This window comes from Macrosteles quadrilineatus, unplaced genomic scaffold, assembly GCF_028750875.1.
Source record: "Macrosteles quadrilineatus isolate MER2022 unplaced genomic scaffold, UCM_ALF_1.0 Scaffold_7__1_contigs__length_78375512, whole genome shotgun sequence".
In the NCBI taxonomy this organism is placed as follows: Eukaryota; Metazoa; Arthropoda; class Insecta; order Hemiptera; family Cicadellidae; genus Macrosteles; species Macrosteles quadrilineatus.
The window spans coordinates 240,652-259,539 of NW_026542600.1; the positions used below are offsets into that span (position 1 = coordinate 240,652).

The following is an 18,888-nucleotide window of genomic DNA, read 5'->3' on the forward strand; positions in this document are numbered from 1 at the left end:
GCTGATCATTTGAGATCTAGTAAGTTGACTGAGGAAGAGGAAGTTACAGTCAATAGGCCGGTAGTGCAGTCTCCGATCAAATCCCCTGAGAACAAGTCTGCTGTGGGAATACAAACTCCGCCAGAGCGATCACCTCGTGTCATGGAAACTCGGAATACATCACCAAGACAACAACGGAGTGTAGGCCTACCAAAATCTCCAGCTACGCACACTACAGACGAGCATCCCGAAGTGCAGCCCAGCCAGCAGTGCAGCCCGCCATCACTTCGGAGATCTCAAAGGACTGTGCAAAAGCCGAAGCGGCTCGACCTTTAAGTTAAAAGGCCGAGTTAGAGAGAGAAGATTTTATGTTTATTTTATTTGAAGAAGAAAAGTTTATTTAGTATTACTGAAGTATTTTGTGAAGCTTATAAACAAACAAAAAAAATTGTAAAAGAAGAAAAAAAAAAATGTTGATTTGGCTTAGCCTAGAAGAAAAAGGTTAGGCCGTTAGAGAAGAGTTTTATTTTAAGTTTGGGCGAGTGTAATATATAAGGCTATATTACATTGCCAGAAGATTATTGAGTTTGTGTGTGTGGTTGGCTGCACTGCTGAGTGACGTCACCGACTAGGAACGATGGCACGAAGCGGAGTGGAACGGCAGTCGGAGTTGTCATGCAATTGAGTAAGTCGTCCCAAGTATCGGGTTCCCTTTTAACTTATTTAATTAGTAATACAGTTATTACAGTGAGAATATTTTTGACTTCAAAATGACACCATAGGTGGAAACCAGAGCTATTTGGACAGTAAGGTAACTTAGCCACTAGTATACTGTATATATTGTTTGTCGAGTAATCTGGAAGGCAATACAAAAATTACTATGTATTGTTGTATTGATTCACTAACCTGCTGTCACCAGAATCACCCAATGTTAAGCTGCGCGCAGTCAAGACTTCGTCGGACCTTATAGATGAGTCACTACAATCACACAAACATGCACTACGGCATTAGTGAAGGTTGTTAGTGAAGCAACATTATCACTAACAAAACTAGAAGGAGAGGTAGGGGGAATTGATAAGTAACTGACTGCCATCGGTTAACCAGTTATACAGGGTGTCCCGGAACTCTCTACCAATATTTTAGGGCATTGATCCTGGGTAAGAAACGTACCTAAATATCATATTTAAATTGTTCGGAAGTCCTTAGTTACTCACACAGCCGCCATTTTGTTTCTTTAAGTTATACATTTTTTTCTAAAGAATGGTAACATACGAAATGGAAACTTTGCACAAACATTTATGACAACTAGACAAAGCTACAAAAAAATTATGAAGATTTTTCAAATTCATAAAACAAAATGGCGGCTATTTAAAATTTTCTTTCTTAAATAACTCAAAAACCATTGATTTTACAAAAATTTTAAATGGCCGCCATTTTGTTTTATGAATTTGAAAAATCTTCATAATTTTTTTGTAGCTTTGTCTAGTTGTCATAAATGTTTGTGCAAAGTTTCCATTTCGTATGTTACCATTCTTTAGAAAAAAATGTATAACTTAAAAAAACAAAATGGCGGCTGTGTGAGTAACTAAGGACTTCTGGACAGTTTAAATATGATATTTAGTTATGTTTCTTACCCAGGAGCAATGCCCTAAAATATTGGTAGAGAGTTCCGGGACACCCTGTACATGTGTCGATTTAACTGCCCCGTATTTTACAAAGTGATGTTTCTGTTTAAAATTTTTTCATATTAGTATGCATATAATTGGTTTTTACGGGTTGCAAAAATTTTTTTTGTCATCAGCAAAAAACGGTTGTTTTTAATAAATGTGTTGCGGGTCTAAAGTAGCATTTTTACTCCCTAGGTAGTAAACCCTTTTTAGTCCCTAGGGAGTAAAAGTCAGCTGCTGTAAACAGTTGTTGACGGTATAATGTACAGTAGCACAATCACAATAGACAAAATTATTGAATTGTTTACTAAAAAAACTGATATTTACAATAGCAGAATTGAAATCTAACTGAAAGTAGTTTTGAGAGGTTATCTTTCCATGAAAGGTTTTTTATTTTTTAGCTTAGTTTGTTAATTAATGATACAATTTTAAGAAAAACATAGTTCACCTCGGCTTTGCTCGATCATGACACTTGAGCTCGTGTTGAAAAGAGTCACTTTACGCCCTAGGTATGAAATGTACTATTTTAGTTAGTTGTAAATTTTATTTTTCTCTCCTTTAACATTAAAAAATATATTTTTTAATGATAATGTTTTAACTCCTAAAACATTATTTTTTGTATTACTGAACAAGTGCAGGGAATTAATATAAATATAGTACATAACTTAAATTATTATGAGACACAGCACAAAGGTGACAAGTATTATTTTCAGGAAGAAAAACTAAATATCAATAAAGAATGATAATTAAAAAAGATCTTTTGTTTCAAAAACCACTATGCACTTGTTTACACTTTTCTTCTTCTAACCTACAAATGCACAGAATATAACAAAGACTAAAAATTATCTGATTAAAAGACGGAACATTTGCCAGGAATTGTTAAGGAAATGACAGGATATCAGGCTTACCTATTATAGCCTACATAAAAAAGACTAAACATTTATTTTTCTCTTAAAAAAATATCAAATTGGCGAGGATATGATGGGCTCAGGAGTTAGATTAGGGTATTTATAAAAATTAGAAGTTATGACAGTTTAAACTCAATTTACGTTATGAATTAAGAAAAACACAAAACTACAGGAAAGGAAACCCATCTAAGGAAAATAATTGTTAAAAGCAGAGACTGAACAAAGGTTAACAAGTGAAACACTATCAATAACTTTTGATCGAAATTTAAATTTTGGTAAACTTTTAATTTTTAATAAGAGTTTTAATTCCAATTTACTCATTTTTTGTTCATTTTGTAACATTCTCATGATGAATTTAGTTTTAAAATACAATATATTTATAAAATACATATAATTCAACAATACAATTTTTTCAAGTTAACTAAAACAAACACATATTATTGTGGTCTTAAAAAATAGTTTGAATTTAATTTATTGTATTTGAGTACACAAAACAACAAAAATGAATGTTATAAATTTATTGAAAGCTGATTAAATTGCACTACATAAAATTAGGGTGTCTACCAAAACCTGGAAGCTAAACCAAATTATATAACAAAAGTAAAACTGACTTCGCCACTCTCAAAGACTTCAAAATATTTCAATATTTCACTCACATGTGTTTAAAATGAGATTGTTATTAATAAAAACCAAATATGGCTGAGTGGCAGTGTCTTGGACTTACAAGCCAAACGTCGCTGGTTCAAGACCAGTCCCCTGATCTATATTTTTACTGTGGTGTCCACTGCCTCACCAAGAAGAATTTAACCATCACGATACTTAGCTGACTTTATATGTACACAGACCAGTAAGATAAACATTTATTTCTAAGATGAATTTTTAAGTTTTGTTTGGATTATAAAAAATTGGAGACCAAAGTTTGAAAATGAAGATAATCTACCAGATAGCAAGATCTACCAGTAGATGATGTTATTTTACAAACTTCATGAGGTATCAGAACTTATAGAAATTTGTTTAATCCAGGTTTTGGCGACATATTGTGAGTTACTGAGTCACCAACTGTAAGCAGTTGTATTGTTACGTTGGGGTTGTTGTTACCTGTCAGAGGATGCCGCAGAGTTGTCGTCCGCATCCTCCATATCTCCCTCGATGGCGCACTGCAGGTCTTCAATTCTCTGCAGAGCCAGACGCAGGTCTGACCTTGCGGCTGCTGCGTCTGACTCCGCTGTATCAACACTCTTCTCCAGCTCTCTCATCTTTGCCTGCGCCTCTTGCTCTTTGCTTGTCAACAGGACATTCTCATCTCTCAGCTCCCTGAGTTGACGATTGCAGGTTTTGATTTTTTCTTGAGCCGAATGCTCTCTTGCTTTCATTGCTTCTACTTCGCTTTGAAGCCTCTCATTGTTTTCTTTTAGTCTTGTTATTTGCACCTGAAATCACGTTAATTTAGCAAATTTTTCTTAAACAAAAGGAATTTTGTAATGTGTTGTGGCCTATTATTGTGTATCTTTGTAAGTCCATGGTCTGTACTTTTTTAGGTAAGCTAACCCTACTTGATTTTTTTAAAAGGAATTCAGCTTAAGTGATTATACCTCCAATAGTTATTATTATTTGTTGGGTATCAAACTCTTATGTGGGTGGCAAACTAAAATAATTTATACTTGGGGAATCGATCAAATATAGATGTAAATTAATTAGTTACACAGGACAAACGAGGAAGTCGCCAGCGCATTCAAACAGAACTTATCCCCACCACACTCAAATGTAGATTATCATAAGGATAAATATGACATCCTGTAAATTTTCCAAAAACAAAATTGTGGTAGACGCGTTCTGCGATTGCAATAGTAAAAGCTTGGCATGACTCGGTTTACTCTCTTTAAAATACCCTGAATTTCAGTTAAAGTCCAACTATACAAATTTTTGATTATCAGAATGGGGTCTAGTCCCAATTTATTCGGATGGTTGGAGTTCTACTTTACTTGTAACTGTAAGCACAAAATAAAAATGTTACTAGCAATTTTAAGACTATCTTTTACTTATACTTAAGAACCTTTGCCGTAATCACACTCACTTGTAATCGAGATCGCGTCGTCTGCTCCAGTTCCAATTTGCTCTCCAGTTCTTTGGTTTTCAGCTGTAGTCGTTTGACAGCCAGGGAGGAGTTGGGGTCGTTCATGGTCTCCATAGATTCAACTCTTGTAGACAGCTCCGCCAGCTGCTCACGCAGAGAAGATCGCTCAGTCTCTAGCTCAGCGATGCGGCTCGCTTGCTCCTGCAGTGACATCTGCTCTTGCGACAACTGCTGTACTGTCGCTCGATACTTCTTCAGCACCTACAAAATTCATTGTTGGTTAGTTGTGGTTCTAAGACTTTCATGAAGGAAAAACTTCATAGAGATGGTTGGTCAATAACTTGAAAAACTGTAATTTTTTATATGGGTATATGGACTGGAACTTGCACAATCGCCTCCCTAGACAAAAGTAGGCTAAATAATTGAGGAATATGAAATTAAATTATAAGTAGAACAATTTAAATTTGTGAAAACTAAAAGAAAACTTTGAATTGATTCTCCCATACTCTTTTAACAACTTTCTGGGATAAAATGTCAATTTACGTTTGAACTTGTGGACAAAAAAAGATAGGTTAAGATTTGATTAATTATAGTTTTAGGTTATAAAGAGTAATGTGTTTAAAGTAGCACAGTTTTGAAAACTTTGTGTGAGAAGTAAAAATATAATTTCATTTAATGGCGATCAGTAAAAAAATGTTTTTTGGTTCTTGTTCACTCATACTAAATTACCCTAAAAGTTGAACACACTTTTGAATTCTATTACTATAGAAGTGCTGAGGGGATATACTTACATCAGCGAGTTCCTCTTCATTCTCGTCCAGCTGTGACTGAAGCTGGGAGCGTTCCCTCAGCAGAGAGGATGCTCGATCCTCAGCCTCCGTGCGAGCCTTGGTGGCGTCCTCGAGTGCAGACGCTGCCTCGGAGCGCTCAGATTCAGCAGCTTGCTTGGCTTTGACTGCCAAAGACCTTGCACACTCTGCATCCTCCAACTACACATATCAACATAACTGATTAATGAGAATATGATGAATTCTTTATTCTTTTACAACTCATACTGTGGGAATGCTCAATTACATATGCTAAACATATGCTTCAGTAAGGGGTGGTATCAAGAAGTCAACTGTATAGTTAAACTATAACTAAAAAAATATGATACGGTGCAAAAATAGTTAACTACGAGGATTGCCAGTGAATTAAGGTCTCCATTGAGCTCCAGTTGCTTACTTCATCTTCTTCTATTGTTCCAATCCCATGGGTAGATTGGTCTTGTCATAGCATTCTAAAAAGTTTTAGAAGAAAAATTGACACTCCTGAAATGTTTGGATCACGTTCCGTAATAAGATTTCTGTAGGAAGGAAATAATAACTTGTGATTACTGCTGAAAGTTGGCAGATGCAAAGAAAAGTGTTTTGAATGATAACATGTGCATAAGTGGCTTAGAAAGTTTCCAGAGAGGTGTGCACATTTGCACATTGGGCCAGCAATAGGTAATATGTTCTGTTTCCATCGAGGTAACGATCGAATTTCAAGAAACGTTGCTTGCTGATTGGTGTGTTTAAGACTTCCAACGCTGACCATAGTCCTTGATAACTTATAGAGACATCCTCTTTTTATTTCAAAAATCCCTCTTGTTCAGTGAAACCATGGTCAAAGTTTCAAACTTGGCTGATGAAAGACAGCAGTTGCTCTATAACATAGGAAATATTGAGCAAATTTCTTAATATGTGATCGAACAATGTTAATTAACGACTGAGACCACAGAAATCAATTTGTAGAATGCAATTATACATGGCGAAAGCATAACTTTTCTTTCACAAGGTTTTGAGACTTAACTGATACATAGAGGTGGACCAGATAGAATAGTAGTGTAGTGGATGAAGTAAAGAACACAATGTTACTAGTTCACTTAGCTGCGACGGGAGTCCGATGGGGACCCAGACTCACCTGGTTGCGTAACTGTCGCATAACAGCTTTGTTCGGAGCGTCTGACCGGGATTGTTCGATGGTGGTTTGAGCATCCCGGAGCAGAGCCTTGGTCCGCTTGAGGTCCCTCCGCAGTTTCTGCAGCTGTTCCTGTTCGCTGCTACGGTTGCTGTGTATCTTCTCTTCGTACTCTGCCAGTTTGCGTTCCATCTCGTGACGCTCCCGTAACAATAGAGTTCTCTGCTCATGCTCATTTTCCAGTTGACATTCTAAAGCTAAAATCACATGATTTTTCTTTATTAAAATGTGTTATTAAGAGATTTTAAAACTGAGCTTACAAAGCTTTTTTTAGTTCTCCAACATTTTAAAATAGATTAAAATCAAGTACCACTAGGATCTCTGAACATTTGAGTTTTTATCAATCTAGCAAATGACAATTTTTAAGCTACAAAAAATTAACAACCAAAAAAGCAACAAAAAATTTCATCAACAAACATACTACTGTAAACAATATTACGGATTGTAAGTACGATTGCAGAAATTCCTATACAAGGTTTGGTACCTAATGTAAGATTTTAAACCCATAAAAAGTTTATTATTCACCACATATTTTAATAGTTGATTCTTACTTCAAAATATTTTATATATTTTAATTAATTACTACAAATAGAAACCACTATTAATATAAATTTCTCTGTTACAACATGAAATTGCCTGAGTAGTACCTTTGACTTTCTTGTGAGCGTTACACCGCACCTCCTCCAGTTCTTCATCTCGCTGAGCTAATTCCTTCTTGTTCTCTTTACGTATCTGTTCCAGTGTCATCTCCAATCTCAGCTTAGCCTGCTCCAAAAGTTGGACTTGACCTGCTAGATCATCTAGCTCCTCCTCCTATCATAACAAACACACCACCGACTTAGCCTTACTGAAACTGCTGCTACATCAATTGAATGAAACTTTACACTCTTTAATATTCAATTGACAAAGAATTCAAAAGACAAAAGTACTTACGAAAGTACCTGAAATTTGTACAAGCTCTTAAGACAAAATCCTAAAATGGTAATGATTTTGAAATTCAAGAGTTATTTGTTATCTTGAGACACTCTGTATCACGGTTTACAAAACAAAGCATCCTATGTGAAGGCAATGTATGAATAAATTGCTTTTCTTACCAAAGGGCTCTTGCTATTGAGGGTCTTTTCACTGAAATACTTTGTTGAAAACAGTATGACAAACTTATTTTTCAGTTGTGACATTAAAGTATGATAAACACACCTGTTCTTTAACTTTGTTCTGTAATTGGTGTTTGGCCTTCTTCAGCAAACCTACGTCCTCCTCTGTGCTTCCACTGAATGTTAGTTCACTGAGTTCAGCGGTCAAACTGTTCACTTTCTGCTCTTTCAGCTCCAATTCAAGTTTTACCCCCTAAAACAGGTATTAGAATAATTAACAATGAAATCTTTAGTTTTAAAAGTCACAGGAATACGATAAAGAAGAAGAAATTGATACACACTTAAAACTTACCAGAATAAATTTTACCCTAGTTAATACTCTACATGTTAAGCAATCAATGACTAACTTACGCTTAAGTTTTGCTCCATCGTGTATTTGTCTGCTAGAGCCATCTCCTTCTCCCTCAACGCTCGCTCCTTATTGGTCTTTTCCTGTCGCAGTTCATCTGTAAGCAGCTGGATTTCTGTGTCGAATCTGAGGAGTACAAATGATTAATCTTTATACCACAAAAATAAAATGTTATGACGACTTAACAGTTTTTATTGAGTGTCCTCAGGAGTAAGTAAGACCTCATGAACTCAAAGCTTTCTATACCCTCCATTTATCCTAAGAGCCCAATGGAACCACTATGGTAGCCTTATAGAGAAGAATCATCGGGGAGAAAAAATTGTGATTGATTTTAACTGTTATTACATGTGAATATAGTACTGTCCCATATTTCTACATTATTGTTACTGGTTGACTTTTGCAGCTGGTGCCGTGTTTGCCAGAGCGTAATACTATATGAGAGCCTTAACGATGATCCATTGGCTAATGTTGTTGCAAAACAATAGAAGGTTAGTTAAAGCAAAGCCAAGGGCAACGCAAAGAATGAACTCTGAGTTAGACAATGAACGATTGACTGTTTTACGAGCAACATCCCTTGATCGAAAAATTAATTCATTAAATCACACTTTCTTGAAGCGACATTGAATGATTTTGAAAAGTTTTCCTGGTGCTAGGAATTGTTAAGCAGCTATCAACGATTTACTTACTTTCTCTGTTTCTTCTCCAACATGTCGTTCCTAGAGTTCTGCTTCTCCAGGAGCAATCTCAAGTCGTTCATCTCAGAGGCCAGTTTCTGGGTTTTCCGCTTCCACTGTCCAACGACCTGCCTCTGCTCCTCAACCTCTTCATAAGCATCTGAGAGCTGAAGAACACATCACAGAACATAAGTTATATTATAGTGTATTGTAAATTGTCTATCAGGATTATTGATTAGTAAGGCATGACTCTAAGGCACTACTACAAAATAATGTAATTTTTGAATAACGATAACCATTCCGTTTGAACAACCCAAAATTCAATTTAACTAAACAAGAACACACATAAAAAAAATAATAGAATGTTTTATATAAATCAAGGGAGAATAGTAATATTTTCATAGAACAACAATATGTTTTTTAGGTTTTTCTAATACAGGTTAAAAGTTTAGAGAGTAGAATATATTATTGGAGTAGTTTGTGAAGCTGAACATTTTCGATGGAAAATTATCAAATAGAAGAAAGAATGGTAGCTCTTAATTGACCCTGAATAAATCAATTGCTGCTGGTATTAACTGATTGACATGGGCAAAAATAGAGGTTGGTTTATCCAGCCATAATTTAAAAACAGTATGACCAACCAGTCTGACCAAATTTCTAAGAATCTAGTAATTTCCGTTTCCATCCTTATCACAGTAATAAAATATAAATATCCAAGCAGGTATAGTTTTGTTATGAACTTGACTTTGTCAAATAAATTTTAGTGTGTATAATTGAATCGAGTAAATAATTTTATTGCCATAATAGGTGTTCGTGTAGTGGGTTTTAATCAAGTATTCATATTTTCAAGAGTAAAAGGACAGTACTGTAATATAGAAGAAACAGATATCTCTATAGAGTATAGTAAATCAGTTTAGTTATATCACCAACTTGATCAGTTTGCATACTTTAATTGTTACTTGAGTTCAATAAATGAAAAAAGCAAAACTAAACATTATTTGCAACTATATTTTGCATTCATTAAACACAAATACTTGTTGGTGAGGCCAATTACCACCTAGGGTATCCATGGCCATGGGAGTAAGAGTAAGTAAAATACAAATAATACATTAATTTCTACAGTATTTTGCATGACTAGGTTTCATACACGTTTTACCTGACCATATAGGTTATCTGACCTCAGCGTGTTCCCGTGAGAGTCTTTAAGAGACAGTAACCTTTGATATTATCTATTAAAGGGAATTGCAATAAAATATCCGCACCTTTTTTTCAAACTGTTTCTTGAGTGCCACAAGCTGTTCTAGATCGTCCTGATGCTGTTGTTGTAGTCTGCGTCGGGTGAACGCCAGCTCTCGCGCAGCTCGCTCATAACGCTGTTTATACGCAGACTCGTCATCACCTTCCCCCTCTAACGCTCCGTTCAACTCGGAGCTGCGACTGTACATGAGCTCCATCTCCAGTCTCTCGCTGTTCTCCATCAACTGTTGCTTCTGTTTCTGTTAAATGAAAGAGAAAAAGATATCAATATAGGTAACACTTTACACAAATTGAGTTTGAAAGTTTATCCAATAAATTTTTCCTTGAGTACAGCTGTGGTCCCATTTTTCACGACAAAGAAATACAGAAAGATATGGAGCTACTGCAATAGTGTGAATCTGGAAAATTAAACGATTTTCATTTTTGAAAGTTCTGTAAGCTTTGCAATTAACTGGTTTTCCCAATGGTAATATATTTTACACAATTATTTGGCTAGTAAAAAAGGTACAGCTTGTGCTTAAGAGTGAAATAGAATGATAAACTGTTTTGATAATCGTTTAGCTACAGTGACCTGCTACTCTACGGTTATCAAAGATGTGTTCAATCGTACGCTTCGGGTGAAGACATTTTGTTGCTGTGTAACCACAAACTGTGGTTGTATGTTTGTAATGATTTTAACCTTATAAAAACCTTATCAAGATGAATTTATTGTAGAACAGTTAGGTTTCAAAATTTTAGATTGTGCCTAAATTAAATCATATTTGCCAAAGCAAACTAAAATAGGAAAGAAATGTGATGCAAAGTTGCTTGCAATGTTTAATTATATGGTCTAGTATCATCATAACTCATGATAAGAATCACTAGGTACAGTATACGTTAATTACACAGACTTTTGAGTACTACAGCACATTAAAGCTGGATCTAAGTCAAAGTCAAAGTCAAAGTCATCTTTATTGTCACAAAACGTTTTTTTTTTTTATGCTCTGGCACAGCCAGACAAAACAGGTGACATTGTCAAACTATACTAAAATAAACTAGCTTATATTGGTAAAAATAAATACATAGTAGGTAACAAAACAAACAATTCACATTGATTTATCTTCAAGAAATTGACCAATACTATAATTATTCTTTTCCAATAAAAATTCAAAAATTTTTTCTTTAAAAGATACTAATCCTATTATAGATTTGTAGTACCCAGGCAAATTGTTAAAAAATCTTTTACCCATATAAGAAGGTGTCCTTTCCACAAGGTTTAATCTGTGTATAGGATATTGAAAATCTGTATGAAATCTAGTGTTATAATTGTGCCGATTATTTTCACTGTGGAGTTTTTCAAAATTTGATTTCACATACAATAAACATTTAAGAATATACAAATTAGGGACGGTTAGAATCTTTAGTTCTTTAAAAAGTTGCTTGCAAGAATGTTTTACGGGTTTAAAAGTCATAATTCTAAGTATTCTTTTTTGAAGTTTAAAAAGTTGATACGAATCAGATGTGACGCCCCAAAGCTCTATTCCATACTGTAAAATTGACGAAAATAAAGCGTGATAAATCATTAGTCTAGTGTTTAAATCAACAACATTTCTTAAGACCAACATTTGAAAACATACTGAATTTAACTTTTTAGAGGTGTTATGAATGTGATTCTTCCAATTCAATAAACTATCTACATCAATTCCTAAAAATTTAGCTGTGTTGCTAAAATTTATTTTTTCATTATCAAAATAAACAAAGCCTTCAAGATCGTCCCTACACTGTGCAGTTTGAAATTTTACTATTTGTGTTTTAATGTGGTTCATTTTTAAACCGTTTACTTTAAACCATTTTGACAGATCTTGAAGAGCTTGATTCAAGGCTAAACTTAGTTCATGACTGTCTTTTGATTTAATGATGGCTGTCGTATCGTCAGCATATAACAACAAACTAGGTTTAACATTCTTAGGTAGACCATTTATGTACATCAAAAACAATAACGGTCCTAATATAGAGCCCTGAGGCACCCCCATAACAATCTTTTCCCATTCAGAAGCATACTTAATGTTTTCTTTAATAATAACTGTTCTTTGAAAGCGATCGTTTAAATATGATTTCAACCACAAAATAACTGATTCTGAGAATCTATAGGAGGATAATTTATCAAGAAGAATTTGATGGTGTACACTATCAAAGGCTTTGGATAGATCACAGAACACGCCAATAGTGCTCTGTGACCCATCCAAGCTCTGTGTTATTGAATTTACAAAATGAGCCACAGTGGAAGTGGTACTTCGATTTTTCCTAAAACCAAACTGTTCATCAGCTAATAAGATCTATTCTAATTCTAAATTTTAAGCACTTGTCACTAAACATATCTTGGTGACCTTTGCAATAATTGTAATGTTTTTATACCTGGATATCTCCTAGTTCTTTCTCCAGCCTCATTTTCTCCGCACTCTCCATCTTCAGTCTCTGATTGGCTAGAGCTGCAGACGAACGTTCCTCCGCAAGGTCCATCGTCAACTCGCTCAACTGAAACGTAATTTGTATGTTCAGTGGAATCTCGATAACAAAAAATATGATAGTAAAATGTTCTCTATTACCGTATAGGTCATTATATATTCAAAAGTAAAGTGTCCCTAAAATAGACCGGGGTACACCGACCTTTACACACTGCTAAGGTGAGAAATGTCTACTTCCACTTAAAAAAATTACAGTTCTCTGTTTCTTGTCCAAGAGATATGATGTAAGTCTTCTGAAATTTTACAAGTATTATCAATATCAATATCAATCATTGAGATGGGGGCGCCACCTAGGTGCGTATTTTAACCCAAATATGAGTGAAGGATGAGTGTAGAATGGTGTGAGATGATCTGTGTAGCTTTGTAACTGACTAAGATCAGCAGTTTCATTAGTCAGGATCATTTATTTAAAGCCCAATGATCAGGAACAGCTGGGTCCAGTTTCGAACCATCAGAAAGCTACTGACTTTTCTCAGGATCGAACAAGCGACCTTTTGTTTACTAGGCGAGCACTATAACCACTCAGCTACCCAGCCAGGATTACATTTTGTCTCAGGATGTTTTTGTTTATTGACAGCATCTCAGGGGGGTGGGATTTGAACCCGGGACCTCAGGGACCGAAGTCCCGCGCTCTACCCACTACACCAGTCGCTCCCCTGTAATACCAACTTTTAACTGTAATGTTAAAATGTACATTATTAAATTTTGTTTAAAACTACTTTGTGTTTGTTTTCAACAACCTTTTTTGTAAGAAGTCCAACCATCCAGGTTTTTTTACAAGCAGAATTGTATATAAGATAAATTTCCCTGAAGAAAATACAACTTTTGGGTTTTTATGGTTTTAAAATTATAACAACCTCCTATGTGTTTGAAGTTTTGTAAAGCACATTTGTGGCAATAATTATAATTATATCACAAAGAGCTTTGCTGTTCTTTTTGTACCAAACATTCAGATAAATAAAAATTTCACGGGATATTAGTGGGCTAAAAATATAGACCTACAGATATTTAAATCAAGCGAGATGCTTTTGGATCTTATCTCGTATAGACATCCCAACACTCTTTCTACTTTTAGCACAGGACAAAAGGCTTAGGCCTATAAAAAGAATTAGAGGCAATGGAAAGACTTTTAGTGATAACCTTTTAGGATTTAAAAGCAATAATTTACTGAGTGCAGCCTATTATAATTATCATTATCTATAATCTCTGTTCCGAATACAGTATTTCATTTGATCAAGTACAGATAAAGATGTTTGCTTTGTTTATTCATTTAATTCAATACTTTTGTGATTCAAAACTCAACTGAAAATAATACAATATTTCTAAGAAGGAAATAAAACAGAAAAATTGCATTGTATTACTGCTATTCCTCTAATATGAAACTATAGCTGGTACAATATTTACTGAAAATAGAAATAGAATGTGGTATATCTATTTGAGTCAGCGTCAATAGCAAAGTAATAAACTATGATTGCTTCCTTTTCCATCTTGAAGTCTATAAATAAGTTGATGGTGTGCATTCTACTGCAGCGGCTGTAGCCATCACAAATTTATTTTTTACAAATGTGTTATTAATAGTGAAATTATCAAAATTTAATTTATTTTGACAAATTATTATTTAATAGATTTTCATCAATTAATTTGTAGAAGAATCTTTGTATTGGATTTAAAACACCCAAAGCAATTGATGTTTGATTTTTATTGTCATAAGTGCATATGATGTACTTATCCGCAAAGTAGACTTTTAAAATTTGTTCATGAATCATAAAAGATGAAGCACTCAAGGAAAAGTGGTTAAGTAGATTTATCGATTGACAAAGGTTTTTGAAAAACATTAGTCTTTGTGTTACGATGATACTCAAACATAAGTGGTTGGTTATGAAATACAAAAGAATTATGGTATAATTTGTTTAGGATTTTTTAAATTTAGAGTTTTTCTACTGTAACTGTGTTTTTCAAGGCATTTCTTTATGTAAAAACGTCAAGCGCTTTTCGCCATAGACTACAGTATTGCGGTGATCTAAGGACAGAATATTGTTACAGTATTAGTTAGATGAGGGAGCCAGTAGTGATGACAGATATGAGATGGATAGTTTGGGCAACTGGTCTTGAACCAGCGACATCTCACTTATCAGCCCAAGACACTTCCTTTCAAAGTAATGTTAATTTCCAAGGATCTTAAACACAAGGGGAAAATAAGTCTTTTAAAATGTACAATAGATAGATAGGATTACAAAGAATGGCAGCAGTTACCTCGTCCATCTCAGACACCACATCACACGAGTTGCTACACACAGATTTGTCCCGACCCCAGTATTGGAACCCTCTAATCATGATGTTGGACACACTACTGCTGCGTTTCACAGCGCGTAGGTCTACCGAGGGCTCTCGATGTCCCAGCCGCTTCCATTCGTCCATCACGTGGTCGGTCCGCTGCAGAAACTCACTGATCCGCGCAGACAGCTGGGCCGAGCTCGTCTCTAAGTCTTTGCGCCCAGGCACTGCGGCACGTTGTTGCCTCCTCATGCCCATCACGAAGCTACTTCCGCCCGACACCGGTTTGTTCCGTCTGAGATAATCGGGGTTGAAGGAGTCGCACCTCTGTAGCTCCGCGTTGCCCGGAGGGTAAGACTCTGTGATGGAGTCCACTTCGCTCGTCGTAGAGCAGCAGGAAGGTGAGCGAGACGCCACGGAGAGTCGTCGCAACATGATGGGTTTGTACTTCCATATTGTCCGGCCGACCGAGTCTGCGCGTCGCTCATCTGTGACAGACGTGGACCGGTGATCCTTCGACGTGGAGGGGACGTTGTTGGTAAACAGTTTGTGGAATCGCGAGGAGTCCGAGGAGAACATGTCCGCGCGAGGCCGGCCGGACACTGGCCAACAAGTGATCTCGGCTCACATTCTGGCACTTGGCCAGTCACTCGCCGACACTCTACATCTTGTTTGTTACAACTGTTTCCTTGGATAAACAATTCACGTTAGAAAATGTCTTATTCGAATACTCTCAGATGGAAATAAAGCAGTAAAGCATTTTTAATGATTTAAAAAACAATTATTTTATGTAGGCTTCAAGGACATTGAACTCGTTATATCCTAATGGCTGTGCATTATTCTTGGCTGGCGAGCTGACAGCTTCCGTCTCATTAAAGTTGGGTTCATAGAACAGAAATGTGCTGGTGATTTTAGGATATTCAGATTTGTAAGTGGTAAAACTGCATTTTTGCCTAGTTTGTGTATTGTTTGATAAAATTAAGGGTGAAGAAATTTAAATTAAGAATTAAAATTTGAAATAATAGAATTAAACTGATAAAAACATTACAAAGTTATAATTTGCTTATCCTCAATTAATAGAGACACAATATATTGAAAACCCCAAAAGTCTATATTTAAATACAAATTTTTAACAGCCGGTAAAAAAATAACATCTAAACTATTGAAGTCAGTTTAAGTTAAGTAAACAAGAAAAACTGTAATTTTTTTAAAAATATACTATTGGTATCTAAATAAAAATGTTAAGTCGAATTATTTTTTAAACTCATTTTAAGACAATGTCTGGACAGTTGTTAATATACAATAGCTATTTCATAAAAAACTAACATAAGAGTTTCGAGATCAAAATATAAATTTATAAGAGTAGATCGTAAAACAAAAATCTTAAATAAATATTTCTTTCTGTAAAAGAAAGGTAAAAGAACAGTTGAAAATCATTTGTTTTTATAGATGGAAAATTGTATTAAATTTGAGCACAGTTTGTGTATGGTTTACAGTGGCTGCGGGAATAAAAGTGTTGAACGACGAACAAGTTGAAGTATTAGAGCTAGCCGAAGCTGGCATCCGGCCAACAGACACCGGAAAAGGAGTCTATTGTTATACAAATACACTTGCATCGTGGAATGCAGGTACAGTAAATATATAGCAATAAAAACAGAAAATTTACCTTATTGACAAATACACTTGAGACACTACCAGCATTTAGGAATGTGGCAGCATTGACATACTTTTGATATTAATACAATAAACAGTCTGTAGATAAAAAAAAGTTAACCATTTGAAAATGTTACCGTACCAATAAAAAGTTATTACAATAATACATGTATGTCAACAGAAATTAACAGTTGCTTGATGGAAATCCGTTGAGATTTTATACATTGTTTTTTCTAGTTTGATATATTCGTTGTTTAGTCAGCTTGTTTATCAATGTAATTGTATTAGGGGAGCGAGCTGGTCTAGAGGTAGAGAACAAAGCTTCGGTCCCCAAAGTCCCGGTTCAAATCCCGCCAATCACCAATGGATTTTATCTATGTGATAATGCCGCGGCCCTCAAGGACTAGCTTGAAGTAATGTGTAAAATGGGTCCGGGCATGAATCTAATATCCTGGAATGTGAAATTGGAACATAAATATTATGGATAATTCAAAAATATTTTTAAGACTGGATAAAGGTCTTGCAGTAGAATTTAAAAAGGTTAAAGATTTTATTGACAATTTTCACAAGAATGTAAAAAAGTGCCACATTTATAATTATTTTAAATCTAAAAAATACTAAATATTTAGTTTTTTCTAGTTCAAAATGTAGGAAAATTTGTTATGGTTGAATATTTCTCAATAGATTTTTAAAATTCTGCATATTTACTTTGCTAGCTATTACTTATAATCCAGAGTTACTAATTACTCTGTATTTTTAACCTTTATGTTGTAACATGTATTTAAAATATCAAATGTATCAAACCAATACAGAATCAAATAACACTTATATCATACCCTGCCTTCAATAAAAGATGTTTAAGGTTTATTGGAAAATACAGGAATAGTAGGAATCCCAAAGTAAGGCAATAAGTTTTGTTCTTACACTAATTGGAATTGATTAAATACTTTGTCATTTAACAGTGATTTAAACCCCCAGAAGGATCCTGAGGCCACTTTTTGTGTCTAGAAAGAAATATCCTGGCGTGCAATCAAAATAAACACAAGAGCTGCCCAGGTCAGGTTACGACTGTTCTATAACATCTACACAGCTTGATTGACAACTATAATGTTTCAATGAAGTCAGTTTAAAATGTCTTTAAAACACATTGCAACTTTTTTACTCATTTTGACCTTAAAAACAAAATGTTCAAGTTAAAAAATACTATTTTAGGACACTATATTATACAGGCAAAGTACATAATCAGGTATTCTATACATTGCCTAAAATGAACCAATCAAATTATAAAATACGCTGTCATAGGATTTTTTTTTACTTCTGATTCCTTTTTTTTCCAGTAACCAATATAATCTAAAAACCAACCGAACCAGAACGTAACCATACACAAGACAAATCAATACTGTAATGAAAATGATTATTGAACAAATGTCTTCATATATTCTTTGCCTGACACAGCTGTGGGTAGACATTATACACAATGCCTAGGCAAAGTGTATAAAATCCTAGTGTTATTACTTCATTTCACAGTTTGCCTAAATGTTTCAGGCAATGTATAGAATTCCGAGTTAGTTAATCTGTGGAATGTCTGCATTATATACTTTGCTGGTAACATAATTATATAATAATAAATTGAAAAAAATGTATACAAGCTAAGTATTATTCTATAATTTTCAATGGTTTACCTATGGCAATTATTTCAATTATTAATTGAATATTGTTCTAAACACTACTTATGTAGAATTACCAATTGTGTCAAGATACTTAGAATTAACTGACTCTAAATAATAGATTATAAATGAATTGTGCATGTGAGAAACATAGTATTTTTAGATTTATACATATTTTGATTGTTGTGTCGGAATTAATTGTATTAACATGGTTTGATTCTAGGATCAATGTGTTTTGTTTTATATACAACTACATAAAAAAAAGATAAAACATTAAACGAAAAGGTAAGTTTGTCCAGTAAAATATACCATATAAGGTAACACGCTAAATTAGGAAAAATATTTATAAACTCAAAGATAAACTTTTATGTAAAAGTGCAAAACTTTTGAGTTGATGGTACACTTTTTAACGTCATTAAGACCCAACAATGGTTAGATTTTAAATTTGTGATAAGTGTTAAACACCTTATAACATACAATTTAAAATAATTGTATTTGAAAGATAATTGTTAATCTCTTGGATTTGTCCCTGAGATGTATAATTAAGACGTGCATGTGTGAGCGACGGACCCAGACCCGGGAGATACAAACACTTGCAGACTGCAACGACACTACTGCCAGACTGGCGAGCAGCCAATTTCACAAAACACAATTATTTCCAGCCTCTTTTTGATCGGGAGCTATTAATATATTAACTATCGGAGCAATTGATTGAAGATTTTAAATA

At 34.5% G+C, this 18,888-nt stretch overlaps 1 protein-coding gene across 2 annotated transcripts in view; it reads right to left on the reverse strand.

Moving 5' to 3' along the window:
- The window catches only part of LOC128999125 (unconventional myosin-XVIIIa-like), an 83,195-nt gene that overhangs the window by 8,450 nt on the left and 55,857 nt on the right, over positions 1 to 18,888 (reverse strand). The window contains exons 22-32 of one of the 2 annotated variants that reach the window (XM_054425486.1): positions 12,458 to 12,577; positions 10,069 to 10,302; positions 8,819 to 8,973; positions 8,135 to 8,258; positions 7,827 to 7,976; positions 7,277 to 7,442; positions 6,573 to 6,826; positions 5,420 to 5,617; positions 4,629 to 4,889; positions 3,653 to 3,984; positions 886 to 957 (exon numbers count right to left, since the gene is read on the reverse strand). In XM_054425486.1, the coding sequence (XP_054281461.1) occupies positions 886 to 957; positions 3,653 to 3,984; positions 4,629 to 4,889; positions 5,420 to 5,617; positions 6,573 to 6,826; positions 7,277 to 7,442; positions 7,827 to 7,976; positions 8,135 to 8,258; positions 8,819 to 8,973; positions 10,069 to 10,302; positions 12,458 to 12,577 (2,066 nt within the window). Of the gene's footprint in view, positions 1 to 885; positions 958 to 3,652; positions 3,985 to 4,628; positions 4,890 to 5,419; positions 5,618 to 6,572; positions 6,827 to 7,276; positions 7,443 to 7,826; positions 7,977 to 8,134; positions 8,259 to 8,818; positions 8,974 to 10,068; positions 10,303 to 12,457; positions 12,578 to 18,888 lie in introns of those variants that run through there. The other variant, XM_054425484.1, reaches the window with a different exon arrangement.